This window comes from Scatophagus argus, chromosome 20 (genome assembly GCF_020382885.2).
Source record: "Scatophagus argus isolate fScaArg1 chromosome 20, fScaArg1.pri, whole genome shotgun sequence".
Taxonomy (NCBI): domain Eukaryota; kingdom Metazoa; phylum Chordata; class Actinopteri; family Scatophagidae; genus Scatophagus; species Scatophagus argus.
This window is the reverse complement of record NC_058512.1, coordinates 625,071-650,247: the sequence shown is the minus strand read 5'-3', so window position 1 is coordinate 650,247 and position 25,177 is coordinate 625,071. Positions and strand designations below refer to the sequence as shown.

The 25,177-nt window shown below is 47.9% G+C and overlaps 1 protein-coding gene across 1 annotated transcript in view; it reads right to left on the bottom strand.

Annotated features, from left to right (window-relative positions):
* Positions 1–18,618: 18,618 nt before the first annotated feature.
* Positions 18,619–25,177, bottom strand: part of gfra2b (GDNF family receptor alpha 2b) — a 51,917-nt gene continuing 45,358 nt past the window's right edge. Inside the window, exons 9-10 of the mRNA XM_046375380.1 lie at positions 22,197–22,244; positions 18,619–21,541 (exon numbers count right to left, since the gene is read on the bottom strand). Coding sequence (XP_046231336.1) covers positions 21,404–21,541; positions 22,197–22,244 — 186 coding nt within the window. The 3' untranslated portion in view covers positions 18,619–21,403. The remainder of the gene's footprint in view (positions 21,542–22,196; positions 22,245–25,177) is intronic.

Sequence of the window (25,177 nt, the reverse complement as noted above, 5' to 3'; positions counted from 1 at the left end):
CAATGATCTGTGTGTCTGAAAGGTGTTTACAGGTAAAGCAGCCTCCTCCGCCTTGGCTGGAGGGTGAAGGAGGTGAGAGCGAGGGGGGAGAGAAAGGAGAGAAAAAGATGGATGTCAAAAGGGAAGAGAGAGGCAGACTTCCAGCAAACAGATGAATGATCCTCCGTTTCTTATCACGTTCCTGCACATGGTGTGTGTGTGTGTGTGTGTGTGTGTGTGTCTAATTCAGCCTGTAAATCAGGTTTTCCCCCTTCAGTCCCAGCTCAGTCTCTCTCTCTCGTCCTCCCGTCCTTTTCTCACAGGCTGAACTCGTTGTATTCGTAGCGTATTGAGTTGCTATTGTGCGTCGTGTTAATGTTGCTGACAAATTACAGCATGTAGATGTTGTGTGTGCAGACGGTGGTCTGCTGGCAGCGGGATAATGGAGGAGAGATTGGGCTGCTTGTTGAAGGGTTTTCACAGGACTGTGGCTCGGGGCTGGCTGTCCCCTCTCCTGTCACGGTTGTTGTGTGAAAGACAGTGGAGGAATCTGTGTGTGTGTTTACCCGGAGGACGAGGACGTGTCCTTTTGGAAGCGGCTGTGTCTTATTGCACAACGTGTCCGGTTAACCCTGACCAGCGTGGCAACGATGCTTCTGTGCTGCATGCGAGAACGCCGGAAGCACAACTCGGGTCACCAATTGTTTTAACGGCTCCGTCTTAAAGTCTTTTCACTTGGTGATGCAGGAAAATGGATGAACCTTGTGTGTATTTTTGTGCTGTCCCTTCGTCAGTACACACCGATCAGCCCCAGCATGGACACCACTGACAGGCGTCTGCGTTCAAAGCAGCGTTCTGCAGGGAAACCTGTGGATATCATGTGGAAGCGAACAGCAAACAGCTCAGGAGCATCTCAAAGACCACAACAAGGGCCTGCAGACTCCCCAGATCCCAACCTGATCAAGAATCTGTGGAGTGCACCCACCTGGAAGCCCCGCCCTCAATGCACAGGACCCAAAGGATCCAACCCCCCCCCAGAGGTCCTGAGTGCCTTTGCCTGACAGGTCAGGTCAGGCCTCACCTGCTGGGCGGGTGGATTCGGCTCGTTCCCGCGCATCCAACGCCACTAACAGGTTGTGTTTTAACAGGTTTGATGTTCTTGTCACCCCTCCTGTGGTTCAGCTGGTGGCAGGACGGGATTAGGAGGGAAACCTCATCATCAGAGGTGACTCTTCAACAACGCTGTGACACTTGTGATGCAGAGAACTGCCTAAAGTTGGTTTGCTCCTAAAAACAGGAAGCTCAAAAGCTCATGGGTGGGAATTTTCACTGGTGGCAAACAGAGTTTAATACCAGGATTTGAGAGTCAGGTATTTACTCAACAGAATCGATTTACTTTTACCTGGAAGATTACCTGTGGCTTTGTAGCTAAAAATATGTATTTTCAGAATTTGAACATTATTTTATTAGCCGTGCTAGCAGCTTGTTCAGTTCACAACCATTAAATGGACTGTCAGGAAAGTCGTTCCACATCTACATGACTCTAAACTTTTGTGCCAGTCCTCTTCCTGTAGCGCCATCCTCAGGTCAAAACATGAAAGACGCCATGTGAAGTTTTTGGTCATGCTGTGGAGCAAAGTTTGTACGTCCCTGTTTAGTGTGCACACACTGGTACACACAACAACACACAATCCACAGACTCAGGCCAGTAGTCGGACACTGAAGGAAAACTCCAGACGACTCCTTTAATTTGTCCAGGAACCTACAGAGCTAACCACAGTCTACTGCAGCCTTTAGCATGCTAACATGCTAAAGCAGGATGGTGGTCATGTTAGCATTGTCACTGCGTTAACATGCAGATGTTAGCATTTAGCCTGAGCGAAGCCTTTGACTTTGCTGTGATTTATTCATCTTACCAGTTTGTCTTTCACTTGATGATCTCAAATAACAATAAACAATTAAAGTCTAAAAACCACTCGGCCTTTCTTTCTACCTGAGTCACGTTCGATAGAGTTTCATCAGCTCCCATGATCCCACGCTGCTTTTGACTTTTTTACTGAGAGGAGTTTCATACTGAAACCAAACAAAAAATGACCAAAGCTCCGAAATGCGAGCGGGTCGACACAGTCGGCATCCATCACTGGTGTGTAATCAGCCCCAGATTTCAGGAGTTCCCAGTGTGTCAGAATGTGTGCTGTAGAGCGGGATGCCGGTGTGGGTCTGAGTGAGTCCAGGTTTAAGCTCTCATGTTCTGGATTTCCTTCGCTTCCTTTCAGCGCTGATGTGTTCAGGGTTTAACCGCTCGGCCTTCAGGTCAGGGTCCAATCAGAAGCTGTGGATCCAGCGGCTCAGCCTCTCACTCGGCGTTTTCCTCCACTCCTCTCCCTCTCCACTCTTCTTCACCTCTGTGTTTATCTGCAGCCTGCAGATTCTTCACTTCCTCCTCTCCTCTCCCTCAGGATTTGCTTCCTCCCTCGTTTCATCAGAGGAAAACACCCCCCCCCTTCTCTCCATGGTAACACAGGCCGTTTTCATCAGGTTGAATTTCATTATGCTGTAGGTGCGTGTGTGTGTGTTAACAACCCATTAGTGTTTGTGCATCCACTTGTGTGGAGGTGTGAAGGGTCGACGGTCGTTATGAAGCCTGAATCCCTCCATCCACCGAGACAGAGAGAGAGCTGAGAGCGAGGAGGAGAGGAGGAGGAGGTGGAGGAGGACGAGGAGGCGCAGGAGGAGGAGAGAGGAGGAGAAGGAGGAGAAGGAGAGTGGAGCAGAAGGAGAGAGGAGGAGAAGGAGGAGAGAGGAGGAGAAGCAGGAAGAGGAGGAGGAGGAGCAGGAGGAGGAGGAGAGAGGAGGAGGAGAGAGAAGGGAGGAGGAAGAGGAGGAGCAGGAGGAGGAGAGAGGAGGAGAGAGAAGGGAGGAGGAAGAGGAGGAGCAGGAGGAGGAGAGAGGAGCAGAAGGAGGAGCAGGAGTGAGGAGGAGAGAGGAGGACAGAGGAGAAGGAGGAGAGGAAACAGGTGAGAGGAAAGGAGACAAGGCGTTGGGAGAGGAGATGAGGTGAGGAACCCCACCCCTCCTCCCCCTTTTGTTCTCAGTCAGTGGACTTAACCTTTACTTTCCTGTCAGTGACCTTTTCACCTGTGAAGTGCAGCAGGTGCACGACGTGATGACTCGCGGCCATCAGCCTGGAGGGGCAGGAGGACGTGTTTCTGACGTTCAGGGAGGACTTCAGAAAGCTGAGTCACTGCAGGAAACTGCTGACTCACTCCTCTGACCCACACACTGGCTGCATTGTGCTGCCCTGTAAACACGTCTGAAACATGAAGAGGACACGAAGGATGAAAAGTGCCAACTACGACACGGAAGCGTGGCGAGCAGGAGGAGCTGAAGCTTCCTGTTTCAAGAGAGAAACATAAAGGATAATAAAAATGTGCACTACTGAACACATTTTTATTATCCTAAAACTTTTGATCGGATGTACAGGTTCCTGTCACGGCCTCTTTGTGTGCTCGAGTGCTCAGCAGGTGCGGATCCAGATGAGACCTCATCAGGTCTGCTGATGAAGACCAGCAGCAGCAGGACCTCTGAGAGCCGTGAGTGAGACAGTCAGGACTGTGACGCTCGCTATGAATAGCAAAAGCAAGTGCAGCCACAGCCAGCAAACACTCGGTGTGTGTGTGTGTGTGTGTGCGTGTGCGTGTGCGTGTGTGTGTGTGTGTGTGTGCGTGTGCGTGTGTGTGTGTGTGTGTACACGTCATGGAGAGTGAATCCAGTGAATTGTGTTTTGTGGAGCGTAGGAAAGCTCTGCTGATTTGGCCAGTTACAGCTGGGCTGACTAAAGGTCACCGTTTCATTACACAACAACACAGAAACACACAACAACACAACACACACGTCAGTCGTCGTCCTCGGCTCGTCGTCTCCCGTCTGTTGCTGATGTGGCCGTCAGCATGTGGATTCTGGACTTGATTGATTATCTGAGCTGATAGGAATCCCGTCCAGCACTGAACCTCCTGCAGCCACTCATCTGGCCAAAAGGCACAAGTTTATATTTTCTACATTTCACGATGAACTTCACTGCTCATCTCCAGCTCGTGTCCCGAGTTCAGCTTATCCGATGGCTTTACGTGCCGCTGACTGTACGACTGCTGACTGTAGCTGAGCTGACGCCGAAGACAAACTGACACCTCGAGCTGCAAACGTGATCGATTTTGACGAGCTGGGACGTCTATGGGAGCGTTTCAATTCACATTTAAATTCTAGGAGACGCAACGTGGAATGATTTCCTCCACCCGTCCTCGCCGAGAGGTGCAGCAGCAGCACAGTGAGTGCAGCATGTCAGGTCTGTCAGGATCTCTTCTCGTGTGTGACCCCGACATGAAGAACAGGAGGGAAGGCAGAGGACGAGGAGGAATGGACCGTCACAGGGGACGGACGTTAATGTCGCAGCACAGTCGGATGCTTCCACGTCTGTGGGCTGCCGTAATGGAGTCATGGAGGAGGTCCTACCTGTCTACACGCTCAGGTTATAGCTGTCAGCCCAAACCTCATTCCTCACCGTTGGAGTCTAATTCACTTCTGCACCATTTGCATTCTAATATCTGGATTCCATTTTGTGCTGGTTTTTACGTCCGATAAAGAACATTCAGTCCGGAGTGACGAAGCGGAGCCGAGAGTGAAACGAATGTGGGCTGGAGGGGAGTCAGGGAGCACGTGCAGCACACGTAGGATTTGTAGTGGAGTATTTTTACGTTGTCCTTCGGGTGTTTGTTCTTCCACAGCTGTAATAACACACACACATGCAGTCATCACCAGTAAATGATTTTTATTCACAAACATCTTCCACTCATTAACAGTGTTTGCTTACTTAATTTCCCAGGGTGCTGTTCTGCAGATGGTCAGCACAAACTGTTCAGTGGCCTCAGCTGTTCGCCATCATTATCTCACACACACACACACACACACACACACACACAGGAACAATTCAGTTCTGCCTGCATGCAGAAAGAGCAGGTTTTCCTGCTGCGCTGGTGGACGGCTGTCCTCACTGAGGACTCGGTTTCGGTTCAGTTCAGGATTGTAAACACTTTCCCTGGTTTCCCAGAAGGATGCATGACAGGACGCACACGATGATGATGAATTTCTGTTACTGTCAGTCGATAACGCGACACACTGAAGCTTTTTACAGCTTCAGAAGACCACATCACGTAGCGTACACGACGAGGAAACAGCAGATCTTACTGGAGCTCCGGAATATTCCAACATCCATCTTCACTCACCACGTTGTGGCCTTTCTTACCCTCAGAAATGAATTTTTAAGATATCTGATCTGCTTCAGCCATGAGGAGCAGGAAACTATCAGTTATCAGTGTGAAAAGAATCCACGTCGAGCCTCTCCAGCAAACCTGGAGCTTTTATATACAGTTGGCTAGTTTAATCCAGCGGTTCCCAACCTGAGGGGCCCCTCTGAGGGGTCACCAGATTAACCTGAGGGGTCGTCACATGATTAATGCGAGAGGAAAGAAGAAAAAAGTCCTGCTACACAAATCTGTTTCTCTGTACTGAAAACATGACACTTGAGGTACATTCATCATGTGTACATGAAGTACTCTACACTCTGTGTACTTCTACACTACGAGGGTACAGCAGCCCGTGAAACAGGCTGATTTAATGGGATAGAAATCACATTTCCAGTGCGGTCCTCATGTCCATGTTCATGTGCAGAAGGCTCCACACCCCACTGAAGCCCAATCTGTGCAGCCACAGCACTGATGAAAATACAGAAAATAACACAGAGAAAGGTGGAGGGCACGGCGTGTTACAGGAAACAAGCCATTTAAAGCAGCAGCTGGCTACACGCAGTCGTGTTGTGGCTCGGCACCGAGCTGCTCCCTGCTTACCCAGCCAGGATGCTGAACCCCGAGGGGGGCCTCAGAGTGTGTGTTCAGAGCAGCAGCTCGCTTTAACAGCCACGACGATCTGAGCAGATCGTGCTGGAGCAGGTGGAGGCTTGGCACACTGCGTGCATCAGCGGCCGGAGCCAAGAGCATCTTAACGGAGGTCATTCTGCTCTTATCGAAGGGCTCTGTGAGAGGCTACAGGCTGCTGTTGACCTCCAGCTGCAGAAGCCAGAGACAAAGAAAATGTAGTCTGAGCGGTGGTGCAGTACGGCAACACCACGCGGACAAACCACACGCAGATCTGCTGAAGTGCACTCACTGGTGGTGATGAACACAATGTGACGGGGATTTTGGCAGAGGGTTTTGTGTGTGGGGCTGTGGCCCCCCCGTATTTTAATACGATTACTGCCCTGCATCAAACACCTGCATAATTTTATGGTCTTGTTTGTGATCTTTTGATTTCCGCTGATTTTCGTGGAATCTGTTTTGATAGCAGCACAGAAATCTGTGATGATTTCTGTCGTTTTGAGTCAAACATCTCATTAAGCTGTCAGATGTGTTAGCGTGTGATGAACCGACGGTACAGGTGTACAAACAGTCGGCCGTGCATAACGACAGCTGCTCTGGCTGCGTTACGAGCCTGCAGACAGAACACAGTCTGTCCTGTTCTTTTCGTTTACAGGCCCACCGAGGGCTTCAGCAGACTGAAGTGTTGAAATGCAAACAGAAGATTAGGAACATTTCTCTGTGTGTTTAACTAGCAAATCGCTCCATAAATCTCCTGACGGGAGTCCATGTGCAGACGTCTGAGGTGGCGTCGCCCTCGCTCGGCCTGCTCCTCCCCTCTCAGGAGGAGGCCCGGCCGAGTGGAGGTGGTCAGTGAGAGGAGGAGGAGGAGGAGGAGGAGGAGGCTCACCTGGGCTGCTTTGAAGCTCCTGTAGGAGCTCGTCTGCGTGTTCAGTTTCAGCGTCGTGACGGCGGCACACAAACTCCTGCATCACTCATTTCACTGATTTACAGAAGTTACTGTATCAGTCAGTCTGTCTCAGCAGTTCCAAACCAGTTCACCCCTGCATGTGTTTTCTTGGCCCTGCTCATCCTGCTCAGGTTCTGCAGAGCATCACTGCTGAGTCTCCCCTCTTGTTACTGAAGCCTCAGTATCTTTCACGCTGAGCAGAAAGCGAACCTTTTAAAAACAGCTCACACTTTTAATGTCTCTGACATTTGCTCTCACTGGTGCACGGCACTCTGACGTGGAGCCTCAGAGACACAACACAAACACTTACATCTGAGCATTTACAGAAGGGGAGGGGGGGGGTCTGCACCGAAAGCCACCACTGGGAAGGGCTTTTAGACTCCGTCCTAAACCCTCCCCTCTCCTTCCCGCTAACCACACTCCCTCTCGTCTCCGTCCTCGGGCCAACAAGCTGCGTCGCTGTTCTGTTTCTGGGCTATTTCAGGAACAGCAGTGTCATGTTACTGCGCTTTTATTTCCCAACAGCAGCCTTCAATGGGACACATGCTTTATTTGAGGCTCACTGTGTATTTAATAGGACAGCGGGCACCGTGGGCTGGTAATCTGGCCCTGCAGCACCGTCATCCCGCTCCGATCGCGCTGATATCTGCGGCGGTCCTCAAAGGGCCGCTCGGCGCAGACACCACGTCAACAGTCTTTAACACAGTTTGGAGTTTCATTTCACAGCGATTAGCACAGAGCTGCGTTTTAAACAACACACTGAACTGCAAATAAGCAGAGAACTCAGCAAGTGTAAACCACACACACACGCACACACACACACACACACACACAATTAAATCCATTCACTGTTATGGCGAAGTGAGCTCGACTGAGCTGAATACAGAGGAGATGTTAGTGTTGCCTCACAGCCTCCAGAAGCCACCAGCAGAACGCAGACACTCCGATCGCTTTTCATGATGGACACGTCACACACTGCTGCTCCCAGGTCAGCAGCGTTTAGCCAGCAATTAAAGGCTCATTACAACAAGGCCGAGTCTTCAGACGGAACGCAGGGCAAACGCTCGAGGCGATGCAGCTGCATACAAATTCAACGAAAAGAATCCACTTTCAGCTTGGATGAAAAATCATCTGTTTTACAGAGAAAGGAGCAAAAAACAACAGAACGGACTGAAGTCACTGATGTCGCCAGAACAAGATGGCAGCAGTCGTATCCGGGACATTTTAGTTTCACTTCAGCAGGGAGGGAGGACGTGGAGACGTGTCGGCCGTCTTTATATACTTCAAAATTCAGGACAGTAGCAGCGATTAACACAATGCGAGTGTAATCAGAGCACACAGTTTCTGCGTGGCCAGCAGCTCTGCGGCCGGCGTGCCTACGAATAGCAGCATCAGACAACACAGAGTCTGTTTAAGTGAACAAAATAAATGACCAGCAGCAGAAAAACAGACAGCGGGTGAGGAGGGAGCGGAGGCAGACTCTAATAGGCACAAAATAAATTGCTCGTGTCTTTGCCTGAATACTGAGACAGTCTGACACTCTGACACCGGTAAGTAGGTTGCTCTAAAACTGGTGGGCCCTAAAGGAAAACAGCTCCGCTCCTCGCCGCTCGCCGTCTGAGGGAGGTCTGCGGAGACCATCGAGGAGCGGCAGAACCTAATTGGCCGACTGGTAGTGTTTATTATAGCACGAGGGAAGCTCGAGTGTGAGCCGAGATGGAACCCGTCCCGATCAGATCTAACGGGTCCTTCCTTTCTCTTTGTGCTCACAAAACACAGAGACTGAAGGGTGAGACGTCCACAGGCACAAAGCTGCTTTATGAAGAGGAAGAGTTCAGTGTGGAGATTCAGTTTTTCCTCAGTCCATGTCAGGGTCGAAGGGCAGAGGATGTTGTGCTGTTACGTAAAGCCCTTTGAGACAAACTGCTTGTAAAAATGTTCTGTACAAATAAAGTAGTCTTGTGTTGTCTGATCTTAGAGAACAATTCGAGCAAATATTAGCAGTAATAAACCACCTCTGGGTAGTTGCAGTTCGGTCAAGGCTACTAAAGATTAGGATTTGGGTACATGATGTGAGTCAGTGTGGACTTTTGGTTCCACTCGGGACACAAACTCCGTCCACGTGGTCGGAGGTCCTGTGTTTGACCCCTGCGTCCACCCCGGCCTCCTCTCTCTGTGGACAATCTCTGCGTTTGGTACTGAGACTGTGTGACACGGGCGCAGCATCCGGTCTGTGAGACTGGACCGATTCTCCACGCTGCTCCTCTTCTTCAGACGACGTCTCACTCTGAGCCGCACTGAGTCTGCCCTGTCCTCTCGGGATGTTTTAAGAGGGCTTCATGAGGGGACGATGAGGTTTAGAATCTCCAGCTGTCATCAGTGATGCTCACTTCAAGCTTTTCCTGCGCACTTCTTCAGCTCCGCCGGCCCACGGGACTTCATCACAAGCCATCATGTGACAGTGAGGCACTTACATATGGAGATCTGACACATGCAAGGATTTTATTTATATACAATGAAAAGCATGCAGTGACGGACAGAGTTTCATCTCCACACAGATCGCTCACTGGATTCCACTCGGTTCATGTGAACACATTTGTAATTATATTCTCAGCTCTCGTCTTCTTCTCTTCTCACTCACGTTTGGCTGTTAAGAGAAATCGTTTGTTTGTTCACAGCTGCCTGATGTTTACAGCTTACAGACTTTCTATTGTCGCTTTCTTCAGGCAGAGCGCTGAAATAGCTGTGATTGGCTGTGTGGCTGCTAGCGTCCAATCATATTCATGCAGGTGTGACAGTTAAAGTGAGCGAACATTTCTGTTCTGAAAGCTTTCCCTCCCTCTCAGAACATTTACATTTCTGAATGCTGAGTGTCTCGTGTTCTTCACTGCTGCTCCTGCATCCTGTGCAGGTGCAGGCATTAGTGCTGCCAGTCAGTCAGTCTGAAGAATCTGCCTGGCAGTGTGAAGTAAAAGTACTTTCCAGCACTGCGTCTCGATAACGGAGACCACAACTCAGTCGTATTAGCCTGGAACAAACACTGCAGACATTAAACACAGTCAGAGAGGAGAAAAGTTATGTCCCCCTCCTCCTCCTCCTCCTGCTCCTTCTCCTCCCCCTCCTCCTCCTCCTCCTCCCACTCCTTCTCCTCCTTCTCCCCCTCCTTCTCCTCCTCCTCCTCCTCCTTCTCCCCCTCCTTCTCCTCCTCCTCCTCCGCCTTCTCCTCCTCCTCCCCCTCCTGCTCCTCCTCCTCCTGCTCCTTCTCCTCCCCCTCCTCCTCCTCCTCCTCCCACTCCTTCTCCTCCTTCTCCCCCTCCTTCTCCTCCTCCTCCTCCCCCTCCTCCCCCCCCCCCCCTTCTCCTCCCCCTCCTCCTCCTCCTCCTCCCACTCCTTCTCCTCCTTCTCCCCCTCCTTCTCCTCCTCCTCCTCCTCCTTCTCCCCCTCCTTCTCCTCCTCCTCCTCCGCCTTCTCCTCCTCCTCCCCCTCCTGCTCCTCCTCCTCCTTCTCCTCCTCCTCCCCCTCCTTCTCCTCCTCCTCCTCCTCCTTCTCCTCCTCCTCCCCCTCCTCCTCCTCCTCACAGTATGACTGCAGGATGAGCGCTCTGGACAGATGCTGAGGCTGCTTCAAAACTTTCAGTCATTTGTTTGAATCTGAAAGCTGGAATCTGTTTGTGTGGTCGTTGCACCTGAGCAACAGGACGAGGACGAGGACACTGTTTTACAGCAGTAAAGCGTCCCCTGTTGTCCTGTCCAGTCTGACCTCAGATCAGCTGGCTGTGACTCCTGCAGGAGCTTCCTGTTGACTGCAGCTGATGATTCTTCTGCTGATTATTTTGAATCCACTGATTGTTTGGTTTGTCAGACTGGTGAAACTGGTGAGACATGTGGTCCCAAAGTGACGTCCCAAAGTCCCTTCACAGAGTTTGTTCAGTCCAGCCAACAGTCCAAAGCTCAACGTGATCACAAACACATTGAGAGGATTCACATCAGCATCTGTTAACTCACTCAGTGCAGCCACACTGGAATCTGCTATGTAAAGCTGGAGTCGATGTTTGACTGATGAGAATCTGTGTGTGTGTGTGTGTGTGTGTGTGTGTGTGTGTGGATCAGATAAAGTGGCTCAGAGGAATTGTTCTCTTGTTCTCTCTGTTCATTTCCTGAAACAGGAGCAGGAGTCTGATGTTGGGGGAGATCAGACTCTTCTGCTCTGTCTCTTCTTCTTCTTCGTCCTCCACCTTTTCAGATGTTACTGTGAAGGTAAGCGAGCAGGATGTGAGGCGACACGTGTGTTAACCTAACTCGGTCTGCGGCTGCATCATGATGATGTTGGTTCTGGTGATGATGATGCTGAGCACATAGCAGGAGGAACTTCTCTGTTCTCTCCATGTAAAGAAGGTCAGAAGGTTTCCTGCCAATGGTGACAGATGGTGTTGGAGTGAAGACAGTCAGTGGGAACATCTTCATTGTTTTCAGCCCAGGAGATCACAAACATGTGGAGGAACATCTGGAGGGGAGGATGAATGTCGTGACGGGCAGCTGTGTGCTTTGTGAGAAACGCCGACTTAATTTGGAAAGATGCTCACATTTAGTGAGATGACTGGAGAGACTGAGAAACCCTTCCTCCTCCTCCTCCTCCTCCTCCTCCTCCTCCTCCCCCCCCATCCAGCAGATATGTATCAGGTGGCTGACAGATGCTCTTGTTCTTTCTTCCAGTAGGACTGCAGATTCAGCTGATATCGGCACCTTTAAACACAGCAAGTCATCACCCCGATAAAACCAACAAGCTGTTCTTTGAATGCACACACACACACACACACACACACACACACACACACACACACACACACACACACAGATTAAAACCCCAGAAACAGAAAAGTCTGTCAGTTGAAGTGATGGGAGGAAATGTCACCTTTAAACAACACAAAGATGTTTACCTGTGCTGAAGGTAGAAAGCCGACCTTCATGTTTGCAGCCGTAGAGGAGAAGAAAATGAAGATGAAGAAGAACAAAGGAGGGTAAAATGAGAGGAGAGCTGCTGATTTCCCCGAGTAATGATCGGAGTCGGCCGAGTGCGTCGTATCGATACGGAGAGGGAAGCATCGGATTTATTACATCCACACCCGCAGCTCTGATCAATGACCATCTGAAGGTGGAGGAACATCCACCCATGAGCTCTGTGTGCAGGTTCTGGATTTAGCACGGCAGACCTGCAGGATCAAACGAGCATCAGGATTCAGATGACTCGGCGTTCTTCATCCCCTGAACTCGGCTGGAGAGGACACAACTGCTGCTGCCCTCCCAGCTTTTCTTTTAACACGTAAACACAAGCCGCAGCCGTTTACTGAACCCTGAACGCAACATCACACTGGTCTCCGCATGACAGCGCGTTTCTGTTCATGTGAAGCAGCTGGATATGGGGGTACTTTGTTCATCCTGTTGTTTTGTGACAGGCGAGATAAAAAACCATGTTGTCAGTATGATTATTGATTAACCTCTGAGTGAAATCAGGATCCCTCTGAGGCCCTGCGTCGCCGACAGTTTGTCACAATGTGCTGGGAACTGATCTCATCGTGTTGAGTTATGGGGCTTGAGTGTTTGTGCAGCGCTCGGCGTATCACAGCTGCTCATCACTTCCTGTGCTGCCCTTCAGTCTGAGGACCTGGACCCGGCGCTCCACGTTAACAAGGGTCACCTCCCGTGGATGCTGCTCGGGCTCATTAACAGCTGACTAATTCCACGGGCCTCGGCCGCGCTGCGACCCGCTCAGCAGTGATTACAGCTTCCTGTGGCTCCTCCACGCTCTGCGACACGCTCGCGCCTTCGTTTATCCTTTTTTATATTCCAAAGGTTTCATTAATTCTGGTTATTTTTAGGCGCTGCTCCCACGCCACATTTCACACTCGGGACGTGAAAGCTGCATGTGTCACCCTCTCATCCTCGACGAGGATTGTTCAGGTATGTAAATGTTGAGCTTCCTGCAGCTACGGTTCGCCCTCGCCGTGAAGTGGCGTGTCGGCTGAAACAACAGAACGAGTGAGTGTTCACGTGTGTGTGAATGTGTCACTGTGGCTGCTGACATCCTCGGCCCGGTCACTTCGCCTGCGTGTGTGTGTGTGTGTGTGCTGAACATGTCTGCATACAGTGAATATCTCCCAGACTGCTTTGCTTTCCAAGAAGCAAACTGTATTTCTTGATTCATCAGCGTGTGTCGCGTCTGTCAGCTTTCTGGTCATCAGCTGCTCCAGTTAGCCTGTGTGTCTGTCTGTCTGTCTGTCTTTCTGTTTGCATGTGAAATTCAGTGTTTGGGAATATTTCCACCTCCCGTCTAGCTGCTATTTCCAACCTTTTAATCCCCGCTGCCACCTCTCACTTCCTCCCTTCCAATTTCACAGTGTCAACAGCAGCCTCGTGTTGTTGCAATGCATGAATGCACATTCTCAAAGGCAGAATATCCTGGTAGAGCTGGAGTGACTGGTGACCTGTTCATTGGACCTGAACGTCACAGAACTCTGTCCACTTGATTCTGAGACTGTCTCCACATCATGGACACATCACACACGTCACACACACGCCGTGGTGTGGAAATCCTCATTCAGTTTGACTGAAGCTTCTGAGCCACTGAGCTTCTGTCCTCCTCTTCCTCCTGACCTTCTGTACACATTCATGATAATCCAGGAGGCCCCCAGAGAAGGTCCACGGTTAACGATCTGGCCAGTGGCTGTGGAGATGTTGCCCTGTGCTGGAAAGGCAGACCAAACGATTGGCCAGTTCCTTTACATCCACCCGCTGGCCTGAGACATCCACCATGTCTGCGTACGTGTCTCCATGTACACGTGTTTGTGTAGTCCTACAGGAAGTCTTTCCCTGTCTTCATTTTCTGCACATTTGCATTCCAGTATTTGATTGGCTGTGTGATTGGCACAACACAGCGTGTAGATCACAGAGGACGCAGCAAACAGATGGACACACCGAACCGTCGCGCCGAGAATTAATGAGGCAGCAGCAGTGAAGGAGGCCCTTTAAATGTTGTCTCTCCTTGGCTGCCGTGTCACTCTCCTCCTCTTTAATCCCTCTGCCTCTCCGAGCACCTCTGCTCTCCTTCTCTCTTTGTTGTTTCATAATTACACCCCCCCCCCACACACACACGCTTGTTGCTATAGTGACAGGAAGAGACAGAGTGTCCCTTTAGTGCCAGACGTCACATCCATACTGTGACAAGAGCCTCTCACTCGAGCACTTCAGTCGCAGTACATGCTGGCATGTGTCTTTGTGTATTTATTGTGTATTCTTTGTGTTTCTGTCAAGTTATTTTTATGTGCATTTTCATGGAAACAGCTGAATCAAAACACTGCCTCAGTTCATCCTCTCTCTGTTTATCTTTATTTATTTATTTCTTCTCACTTCAGCTGCTTGTTGCCTCTATGGGATTAAGGCTCTTAACTGGACACACAAATGACTTTTCTGAACAAAACTGAACTCACGACAGATCGGCTGTTCATTTCCACGTTCCCTCGTAGACGAATGAGGCATTCGAGGCCACTGAGGTGGCTTCAGGCTTGTAGTCAGAAACCTTAATGATGGCTAAATTTTATAATCCTGAAGGTCTGCGACTCAGTTTGGTTCTCACAACCACAGAAGTTCCACAGTCACGCACACACACAAACACGTTCACGTGTGTGAAGGCTGCAGGCCTCAGTCGCTCCCCGAGTCGGTGAGGAGATCTTTACTAACGCCGCCTCAATTTTCACACAGACTTAAACCTCATTATTGTGTCTGGAGGTGGCCCGTTCGCCGGGCGCGTCAGCTCTCGTTAACCACAGCCCGGACTTCCTCCCCGCAGCCTCGCCCGCACTCACCTAACCTCATCTGGTGGCTAAATTATGGCTTCCTCCCCAGTCCCTCTCCGGCCACTGCGCCCTGATGGAAACGAGGTGGAGCAGTAACACTGTCGCTGCAAGCCCAGCTGACATTAATCATTACAGTAAATGTCCAACTCGGTTAGACTTCTGCAGCGCTTACCTCCAACCTGCTCTGAGCTGCAGGAGAGGAGGAAGAGCAACGGAAAGGAAAAGAGGAGATCTCAGGCAGAAGTGGCTTGTGATCCCTCCTTCATTAGCCGGCTGATGTGCCCTTGAGCAAGGCACTTAACCCCCCAATATGCTCCCCGGGCGCTTGATGCTGCCCACTGCTCCTGTGTGTGTTTCACTGCATGTAATTTGCCGGGTGTTGCATGTGTGTGTTCAACTAAGGATGGGTCAAATGCAGAAGACCAATTCAGTGTGTGTGTGTATAAATATATATACTGTCAATAAAGTGATTCTTAATTCACGCATGTCCCACGTTTTCTTTCATTTGGAAAACAGCAAAACTTGAAGACTGGGACTCTCACGTCATTATTTTGTGGTTGGGACGTCGACAGAACCAGTCCTAATGCGGAGGAGCGACAACAGCTGATCACCGGCTGTGCTGACATTTAAAGCGATGGCTCACAGAAACGGTTAGAGAAGTTGTGACTTTGTCTTTGCTGCCACACATGTTGAACCTGTTCCACCTGCTGCCTGTGCTCACCTGCACTGAGGCTCATGAACACCACAAAGGCTTACTTTATAATCATGACACAGTCAGACAGCAGCTGTGCTGTGTGTTCAGATGTACTGACATTTAAAATAAACACTCGCAGAGAAAGTTAGACCCACTAAAGCTCATCTTCTTCTGACCCTCGCTGAGCTGTTGTGTTTGGGAAAAGCTCCATTAACCCCAACATGCCGAAACACCAAGCCAGTGCTTTAAGACTGATCCGCTCTGGCTGAGACAAACGTGTGTTTACAGAGTCAACTGACACAGCGTATGGATACCGTGTCCTCCCACAGCACTGCAAAAGACCAATGTGAGACGAAAGCTTTTATTTCCTGGTGTTTACATGCAGATCACATAAACAGTATATGAAACTGCGCCTTCTGTGCCAGATCACCCAGTGTTCAGTGAGCAAAGGTATTGGAGCGTGTGACAGACAGTGTTTTTCATCACCCAGATGTGTCGTATGATATTAATTGCTGAAACAATAAAACGCTCTAAATGATGTGCATTTTGTGTTACAAAAGGATAGAAATGTGTACACGCTGTATATACGCTGCTTTGTAGTACACAACACAACAACTGTAACACAACACAATGTAACTCCAAGTCAGTCACACTTCAAATCAATCAAAGTGAAATCAAAGTGTCCACTTAGGAAGCAAAACTGACTGACAATCAGTTTCACATGCTGTTGTGCAGATGGAACAGACAACAGGTGGAAATAATATGCAATTAGCAAGACACCCCCAGTAAAGGAGTGGCTCTGCAGGTGGTGACCACAGACCACTCCTCAGTTCCTTTGCTTTCTGGCTGATGTTCTGGTCCCTTTTCAATGCTGGCGGTGCTTTCACTCTAGTGGTAACATGAGACGGAGTCCACAACCCACACAAGTGGCTCAGGTAGTGCAGCTCATCCAGGGTGGCACATCAATGCCAGCTGTGGCAAGAAGGTTTGCTGTGTCTGTCAGCGTGGCGTCCAGAGCATGGAGGCGCTACCAGGAGACAGGCCAGTACACCAGGAGACGTGGAGGAGGACGTAGGAGGGCAACAACCCAGCAGCAGCACCGCTAACTCCACCTTTGTGCAGGGAGGAACAGGAGGAGCACTGCCAGAGCAGTGATACTGTGTGTACACACACTAAACACACTATATAGACAAAAGTATTGGGACACAACTCACCTCTTTATTATTGACTTCATGTGTGGTATGGGTCTGTTTCTCAGGGTTTCTGCTCGGCTCCTGACTTCCAGTGAAGGGAAATCTTAATGCTTCAGCACACCAAGACATGTTGGACAATGCTATGCTTCCAACTCTGTGCCAACAGTTTGTTGAAGGCCCTTTTCTATTCCAGCATGACTGTGCCCCAGTGCACAAAGCAAAGCTCCATAAAGACATGGTTGGATGAGTTTGGTGTGGACGTACTTGACTGGCCCACACAGAGCCCTGACCTCAACCCCATCCAACACCTTTGGGATGAACTGGAACGGAGATTGTGAGCCAGGCCTTTTGGTCCAACATCAGTGTGTGACCTCACAAATGCTCTACTGCATGAATGGGCACAAATTCCCACAGAAACACTCCAACATGTTGTGGAAAGCCTTCACAGAAGAGTGGAAGCTGTTAGAGCTGCAAAGCTGTCTGTGTGTTTGCAATGAGACGTCATTAAAGTCCCTGTTGGTGTGATGGGCAGCTGTCCCAATAGTTCTGTCTACATAGTGTACTTCGAGAACATAGTGAAGTAAAGTGAGTCATGAGAGAATAATCAGCAGGACAGTCAAAGTGATGGAGGGTGAAAACAGATCTCATAAATGGAGATGTAAAGCGGGATGAAGCTGAGGTGACAGAGGGACTCGGCGTGGAAGCAGAGGAAATGGAGATGGATGGATGGATGGAGGGAGATTTCACACAACCTGCTATCAGTGTCGTCTGAATCAAACTGAGAGACTCAGTGCTCGGATTAGGCAGAGTGACGCCGAGGAGGAGAAGAGGAGGAGACGTAAAGGAATGACAGAGTGACAGAGCTGTGTGAAATGGAAAGATAAGAGCTGTGAAATGCGCACACACACACACACACACACACACACACACACACATATGGTCACTGGATTGTTTTTTTCTTTTCATTTAATCGTCCTTTTGAAGCCTGACTGTCAAACCCAGTCCCGCCTGTCAACACGCCTGTCTCTGTGTGTCTTCACTAATCTGTTTGAGCGGGACTCAGCGTGTGAGTGTACGCAGGTTTTAATCAGTGTATCATCGTCTCCATCAGCAGCTCGTCTCCTGGCTGCTGCAGTTATGAATCACTCAGCGCTCTCGCGGCGCAGGAAGAGAAAAGAGATGGAACAAAAACAAAAGGAGTCAGAGGTCACGTTTTAAAAGCCTCTTACTCACTTTTCTGAGCACATCGTGACAGCACGGGAGGGTCCGACTACACTGGGAAAAGGTTGATGAGGAGACAACGAGATCCTGAATCACTTGACCAAAAAATCTACTTAAATACTTTCTGAAAAAGGACTTTAAATCCCTCCCTGTGTGTGTGACTAAGGACATTTACTCAAAGGCTGTAAGTAAGCATATCTTAGAGGTACTTCCATTACATTTCAGGGGAAAATGTACTTTATGCTTAATAACAGTGGTCAGTAGTTACTTCACACATTCAATATGATCCAAATCAACTGGTGTGTGATGACAAATCTCTGCCAGCTGACACGTCACCCTGGTGGTCCGATAACAGACAAAGAGCTCATGTGCTTTTACTTGTACGTTGAGTACAATATGTCGCTAATGCTTTTGCACTTTTCCATAAGCCACATTTTGAATGCGGCACTTACTTGTATTTCTACACTGTAACAGTGATGTAAGTTTTTGTCTCGTCATTATCAACAACACAAAATAAATGCAGAAGTAAAATAAAAAACCGCGATGGTGACAGCAGTAACGTCAATCCGAAGCTTCAAAACGGGAGTCCACAAACCAGATGGCCACGTCACACGCCACGTCGCTCCATCCATTCATTATTATCAGGTCTGTGGTGGAACCTGATCCGGGCCACCTTTTGCACTCCGTCAAGCTCCAGTCGCTTTTTGTTCTCCCTCTGTGGACATTTAACAGGAAGTCATAATCGGTGAGCCTGTTTGAACGTCGCTGTCGATCAGTTTTGTTAAAAAGGACACAGCTGTTGTTACAGATGTTACTTTTATTTAGATCTCCAGACACAGATTTCAGTTACACTGCTGTAGCGCTGTTAAAGTTTACAAATAAATCAGCAAATTTACATCCGCACTTTCACCTTTTCCCCCACTCGTCTCCTCGTTTCTCCCTCCTCATAATCGCCAAGCGTGTAAAGCCCCGCTAGCGGCCCCTAGTGGCTGCAGTCTTCATTACAGCCAACAGAGGAAAAGTTTTGAACTGAAGAAAAGACTAATGAGTTAACTTTTCTTTGGAACCTTAACAGTAGCTGAGATAAAGGATGGGAACTGTGGGGACCATGAATATATACAGCTAAATGAATTGAAATCCTGACGACAAAGATTGCTGTTAGCTGTAAAAATTTCTCAGTTTAGCCAGGCGACAGCAGAAAACAAAAGCTGACCAGTAAGTCTCCGTCCCAAATATTAAAAGTTCATCTTCTGGGAACCATGAAAATCTGTAGCTAATTTCACGTAAATCTCACATTTACAGTAGACTTTATGATCATGTTTGCAAACTTAAAATTTTAGCATGCAAATGAGAGAAAAAGAGAAAAAGTGCCCAGGTGGTGGTGCTGTAATATGACTCACCCTGTGGTGACCATGGTGCCTAATTTAATGGCAGTCTAGCTGGTTTGGACAGTCTTGCTCTGCACCAAGTGTTGGACACTGGAATCCTCTTTCTGGCCGCTGGCGGGGCAACAATAATAATAATCACTCTGCCACTTTCAAGTATATAAGAAAGAACAGTAAAGTAAGGCCACACCATAGTCACAGAAACTGATCTTTCTTTTACTTCCTGCTGATGGAGGGCAAGAGGTGACGATCCACTCGAGACCCTGACCTGGTGGCCGTCTTACCAACAGGTCTTTATTCCTGTTCCACTTCCCGTTAGCTTCTATGAAACATAAAAAATACCCCACAGAGTGGCCAGAGGTAAAGAACACACTGAAGAAACCATACACACAGAAGTTAAACACATTTATGGAAGCAAAGAAGGACGTTATTATTTGAATGTTATAAGAAACTGAATACTGAATTATGAAGTTTGTCTACTATCGAACTCTAAATGCTGATTTTATAATTTTATTTAATCTTTGTGGTTATTTGGAGTTAAACAAATGGAAACATTTTGGGTTCAAAAACTCCCACTTTGTCTTTCTTGTATGTGATTGGACAGAGGTCTGATTGATTCATTGTTTTCATTGGTAACCCAGATTGATGTTCAGGTTTGTCTCATCTTAGTTTGGTAAAAGACAGAAACTTGAGTTCAAATGTGTGTGGTTTGATTTTCTGGACATTTTGTGAGTTTGTTTCTTTATCGCACTGAACTCTAAGAGAGCTTGTGAAACTTCTTCGATCTTGCTGCTCGTATTCATCTCCAGCAGAAAGTACGGGGGCCTCTGGTGGTACAAAGTGGTATTACAGACAGGCCGGTCTGCAGCTAGCTGTTAGCATGCTAACTTCAGAAGACATCTGCTAGACAACACAGAGACGTCTCTGACAGAACGTCAACACTGTGGTTTCTTCACAGTCTGATGATGATGTTGGAATGTTTTTAATGTTTTAACTAAACTTATGGCTGCATCTTACACATCGCACCTTTAAGTGTAAAATCTTTAAGAAGTTTAACCTACAAATTGCTCTTTAAACTCCACTTTTTGAATGTTTACCCCTTGAAAATTACCCTCTGGACACATTTTCAGTTCTACCAGTTCAGTGATATTTAAATGTCAACATTAAGTATTCAACAGTAGCACAATTTCACAGGTTGGTATTCAGCTGCTTTAAAGATTTCAGTCATTATTGTCTTTCTTTGCTGCCACACACACACACGAATGTCCACACACAACCCACAGAAATACACACACACACACACACTCCCCAAACAATCACACATAAAGAAGGACAAACACACACACACACACACACACACTTGCACTCACACAACTATTACAGTATACTCACAGTATGTGAAATACACACTCTTCCACTGAGACTGGAGAGACTTTTTTCATATTCCACATTAAATGAAGTTTGTACAGAATGTCAACAACAAAATTAAGATAAAGACCCGCAAAAAGCACACTGGTGTACAGCATGAGTGTTCGTGTGGGGACCCTGTTTGCCCGCTAACGAGGTGTAAGGGGAGGGACAGTGTGTGTGTGTGTGCGTGTGTGTATGGGTGTGTGTGTGTGTGTGTGTGTGTGTGTGTGTGTATGCAGTATAGGTTTCTTGCCACAAGAGAGGTCCAAGAAGTGATTAATTGAGCTGACAAACACAGTGGAGGGATCTTCCCCATCTGTCCAGCCAGTCATCTCTCCGTCATGCTGCCCATTTTAAGACTTGTTGTCAGTATTTTTTTGTCCGCGGTTCTGTGCTGCAGCCAAAGTCCCTGTGTTTCAGCCCAGCTTGTCTCAGATCCAGAAAAGCTGCAGGGAGCGAGTCAGAGCTGCACAGAACGCACCAAACCATCCAGACGCAGAGCGCTGGAAATAAAATCACTGTGATCCAAACTCCCAAGAGTCTCTCTGTTGTTTCTGTCCCTCACAAAACACACAGTCCTTCAGTCTCCTCTTCTTCTTCCTCCATTCTTCTCCTTCATCATCATCTGTGTGCTCTGCATCCTCGAACAGCTGCTGTTTGGAGGTTGACATTTTCTCATAGTGGAGGGCGCCGAGTCATGTGACTTTCGCTGGGTCGTGCCATTTATGTGCCATTTATTTATATGTGTGTGTGTGTGTGTCTGTGTGTGTGTGTGTGCGTGTGTGAGAGTTCATGTTTATGAGACAACGAGTAGAAATGCTGGCAGGATGGACACACACACGGAGACGTGGTGGATGAGTGGAGCTGATTGCCGGCTGCTGCTCTTGGGCCCCGCAGAGTCCTGAGAGTCAATTGACCCCTGGGCCAACAGAGTCTGAAGAGAGAGAGGAGAGGGGGAGGAGGTTCAACAGGGAGGGGTAGAAAGACAGATGAAACATTTGAAACATCATCATCATCAAATATAAGTCCCGCAGACTGTATACGTACGACGTGTACACGTGTGTACTGTGCACAAGCACCCATCTGATCTGCTGCATTTCATTCAGTATGTATTGCACCTGTTTTTCACTTACATGTACGCATAGAATAGTTTTATGAACCTTACAGACATCAGACACCATCGATCAACTGACTGCTGGGAAAACAGGAAAACAAAAGCAAAAAAACGAACTAAAAACAAAAACCACAGAGATAAATTATGACAGATACTTGTGTTTGATTGTGTGCACATTGTGAGGACCAGTGATTTCTAACCAGCAGAGTGAGGACATTTTTGGAAAGTGAGGACATTTGGGCTGCACAGACTGTTTGAAGGTTAAGGCTTGGACTGAAGGTTTAGCTTTCAGTGTAAGGGTCCTCACAAACATATAAGAATACATATGTGTGTGTGTGTGTGTGAGAGAGAGAGAAACTCAGAGGGTGTTGTGAATACAATATTTTTAAAAAAACAAAACAAAACAAAACTGTAACTTCCATAATCAGTTTTAAAAGGGTTAAAGACACAGAAGTGTGTAATCAAAGCTCCTCACCTCCTCACACTCAAACTCATCAGAGGGGATGCACTTCTGGCCTCCATCCTGTAAAACAAGATTATCAGGAGAAAATATCAGAAAACACTCCTCACCATCCGCCCACTCACAGTCAGGACAAACAAACTCAGTTTCATTAAAAGGAGAACTTTTTTTTGACTCTCACATTATAATTGCAGGAACCATTCAGGAACATGACCGTCCTTTCCTGTCAAACACCATCAACCAGTCCACATTTAGATAAGAACTCGCTTCTGCAATAACTTTAAGGATTATGTGCTGGCCACAGAGAGGTGAGCTGATTCACACATTAATCGTCTGCCATCTTTACCACACAAATACAGAACCGGCAGCTAAGGCTCATGGGTACTGTAGTATGAAGAGCTGTCTGCCAGGTTTCTCTGAAATAACTAAAATGGTTACGGTGACGGTTAGTTTATCCAGAAGGAGTATTTACTGTGAGTAACACTGCAGTTCGTCACACTGTGGATGGTTTCAGTTTCAGGTGAACGTCTCAAAGAGGAAACAGTGAAGTCATTGAAATGCAGAACAGGAATGTCAACACAGATGCACACATAACACTTACACACACACACACACACACACACACACACACACACACACACACACACACACATCATTTATTTCCTGTTTCCATCAGCCTCTTTGTCAGTGTTTCATTAGCATATCTCCTCCCGGTACCTGGGCAGGAGAACCAATCAGATCTTATCACTCGGCGGGGAGGAAGAAAACTCTTTTCAGTGACGATGATGTCCACAAATATGCATTCATGTGCACGTACACCAGGTTGTTATAGTGATCATTAAACCATGTGGCTGAATCATTATCATGTTGACTATTGCTGCAGTAACCTCTTCTGACACCGAACGCCTCTGCAGATCTGTTTCCTATAAACTGACTGCTCAGCACGGCTCACACAAAAATCATTTCTGTATTCATGCGTTTTAGGAAAATGATACAATTTGGAAAAGAGATTAACAGCAGCCTGCATGAGGCAATCAACAGCATCCAGAGGGACGCTGTGTTTCTGCATCTCCCTCTTCGCATGTCATCATTGGCTGTCCGTCTCTTTCCACATGTGACTTCATCTCTGCTGCTGTGGATTCAGAAATGGTTTTTCAAGGTGTTGACGGGTAGCAGTTTGCAGGTGCTGCCACAGTGAATCCAGGTTGTAGGTTAAACTGTACACAGGGGGAGTCACAGAATAGTAACATCTTACTCAGCCTTTCTGAAGCTAAACTCAATCCGAAGCAGGTTGCAAACCATTTGAGTTCACAGTGCTCCTGTCAGGTGGGTGTGGCTTCCCGAGGGGCAGGTAATTTACAGATTCATATCATCTGCAAGCCTGATTCCAAGACAGCCGATACTCTGTGCACAACACAAATAAAACAGAATGTGATGTGCTCATCCCTGTGACATACACTCCACTGAAAACAGTGAAATCAGTATTTGTTACGCTATGCCGTACTTCCATGTTGCTAATCCGGACTCACGAGCTTTGACAAAGCAGATGCTGAGATGGAGGTTTCACGTCCATGTGATGTTGCTTCAGCAAAAACCAGAAACCAGGCTGAGTTTCACCTCCTCGAGTTCGGGGAGCTGAAATGCCTTTCTGCCAGTACATCACACTAAATACATCAGGGTTCGCACTCACACAGAACAGTTCTATTAGTGTGGAGGCTTAGCTTCAGCTCACACTTAAAGCTCCCCTGTGGAGCCCTCATGTAAACAGTTCACATCCAGCACTTCACACCAGCACATATCAGAATGTGTGAGGACGCACTGAATGTTTTTCCTTCCTTCTCACAAAAGCAGCTTTGTTTTTCAATGGCAAAATCAGAGACAAAACAGTTTGAATCACACGTTGTGCTTAAAAACGATCAACTATCCTCCAAATAAAAGCAAGAGAGAATAATAACAGGAGGAAAATGCGTGAATATTAGCTCAAGAGAATATTAAAATGTGGCCGAGGTTGTGTATTATAAAGGCTCACAGGTCTTCCTCGACTTCATCTTTGTTGTCTCAAGAGAATCCTGGCCCACCCACAGCGTCCTCATCAAAGAGCACTCTGACAGAATCTAATAATCTGCACTCCTGTCTTAGCAGCATCTGCAGCCGCTCAGTCACGTCAGCTGGGTGGAAGACAGCCAAATCCCAAAAAAACCCCACTGTGTATCGAGCGCGCCACTGGCACCAGACACCACCCGAGTGCAACGAGACTCCACATAAAGGGAAACACCACCAAGCCCGAGGCATGGCTGCCTTCAGGGAGAATCACAATGAGCCGACAGGAGGCACGAGCTGTGGGAGGAGGGAGGCTGCGGCTCCAACTGTGGTCTGCTGGAAATGAGAATTAATGAAATAAAAAGGTGGAAAAACCACACTCCTGAAGTGTTCTGATGCCTTTGCTGAAGTCACCCGCCTTTTCATCAGTATGGGTCAGAGTAGATAATGACAGGATTTTGTTTTCTTGGCTTCTTTAACATTTACAATATAAATGAGTAAAAACTATAGAAGTTGAGCAGAACATGTCTACATCTGCCCATGCTGAAGCATTCTGTAATTCATGCTTTGAATCTCTTACATAATGGATAGCAGTTTATATTGGCCTTCCACCTCTGCCCTGCACATAACGGATGGGTTTCCATGTTCTCTGAATGCAGGATGACGCTAAAGTGCGTGAAGAAATCTGCTCTGCTTGGACTTCCTCATTTCTCTTTCTCTGGTCAGGTGAGAACACAAAACTCTTCCTGCGGTTTTTCATGGTGATTTTTTACAGTCTATAGTTCTAATGTAAGCTGCTAACATTAGCACATCATGCTAACACACTGAGCTGGAGTTATTAGATTGCGTTAATGTCTCCATCCTCAAAGCGTTTTAACTTACAAACAGTAAAGCATAAATCTGTCCAAAATTGGTGTTTCTTGTCCAAGTTTGTTTTTCCACAGTCAACCAGTTAT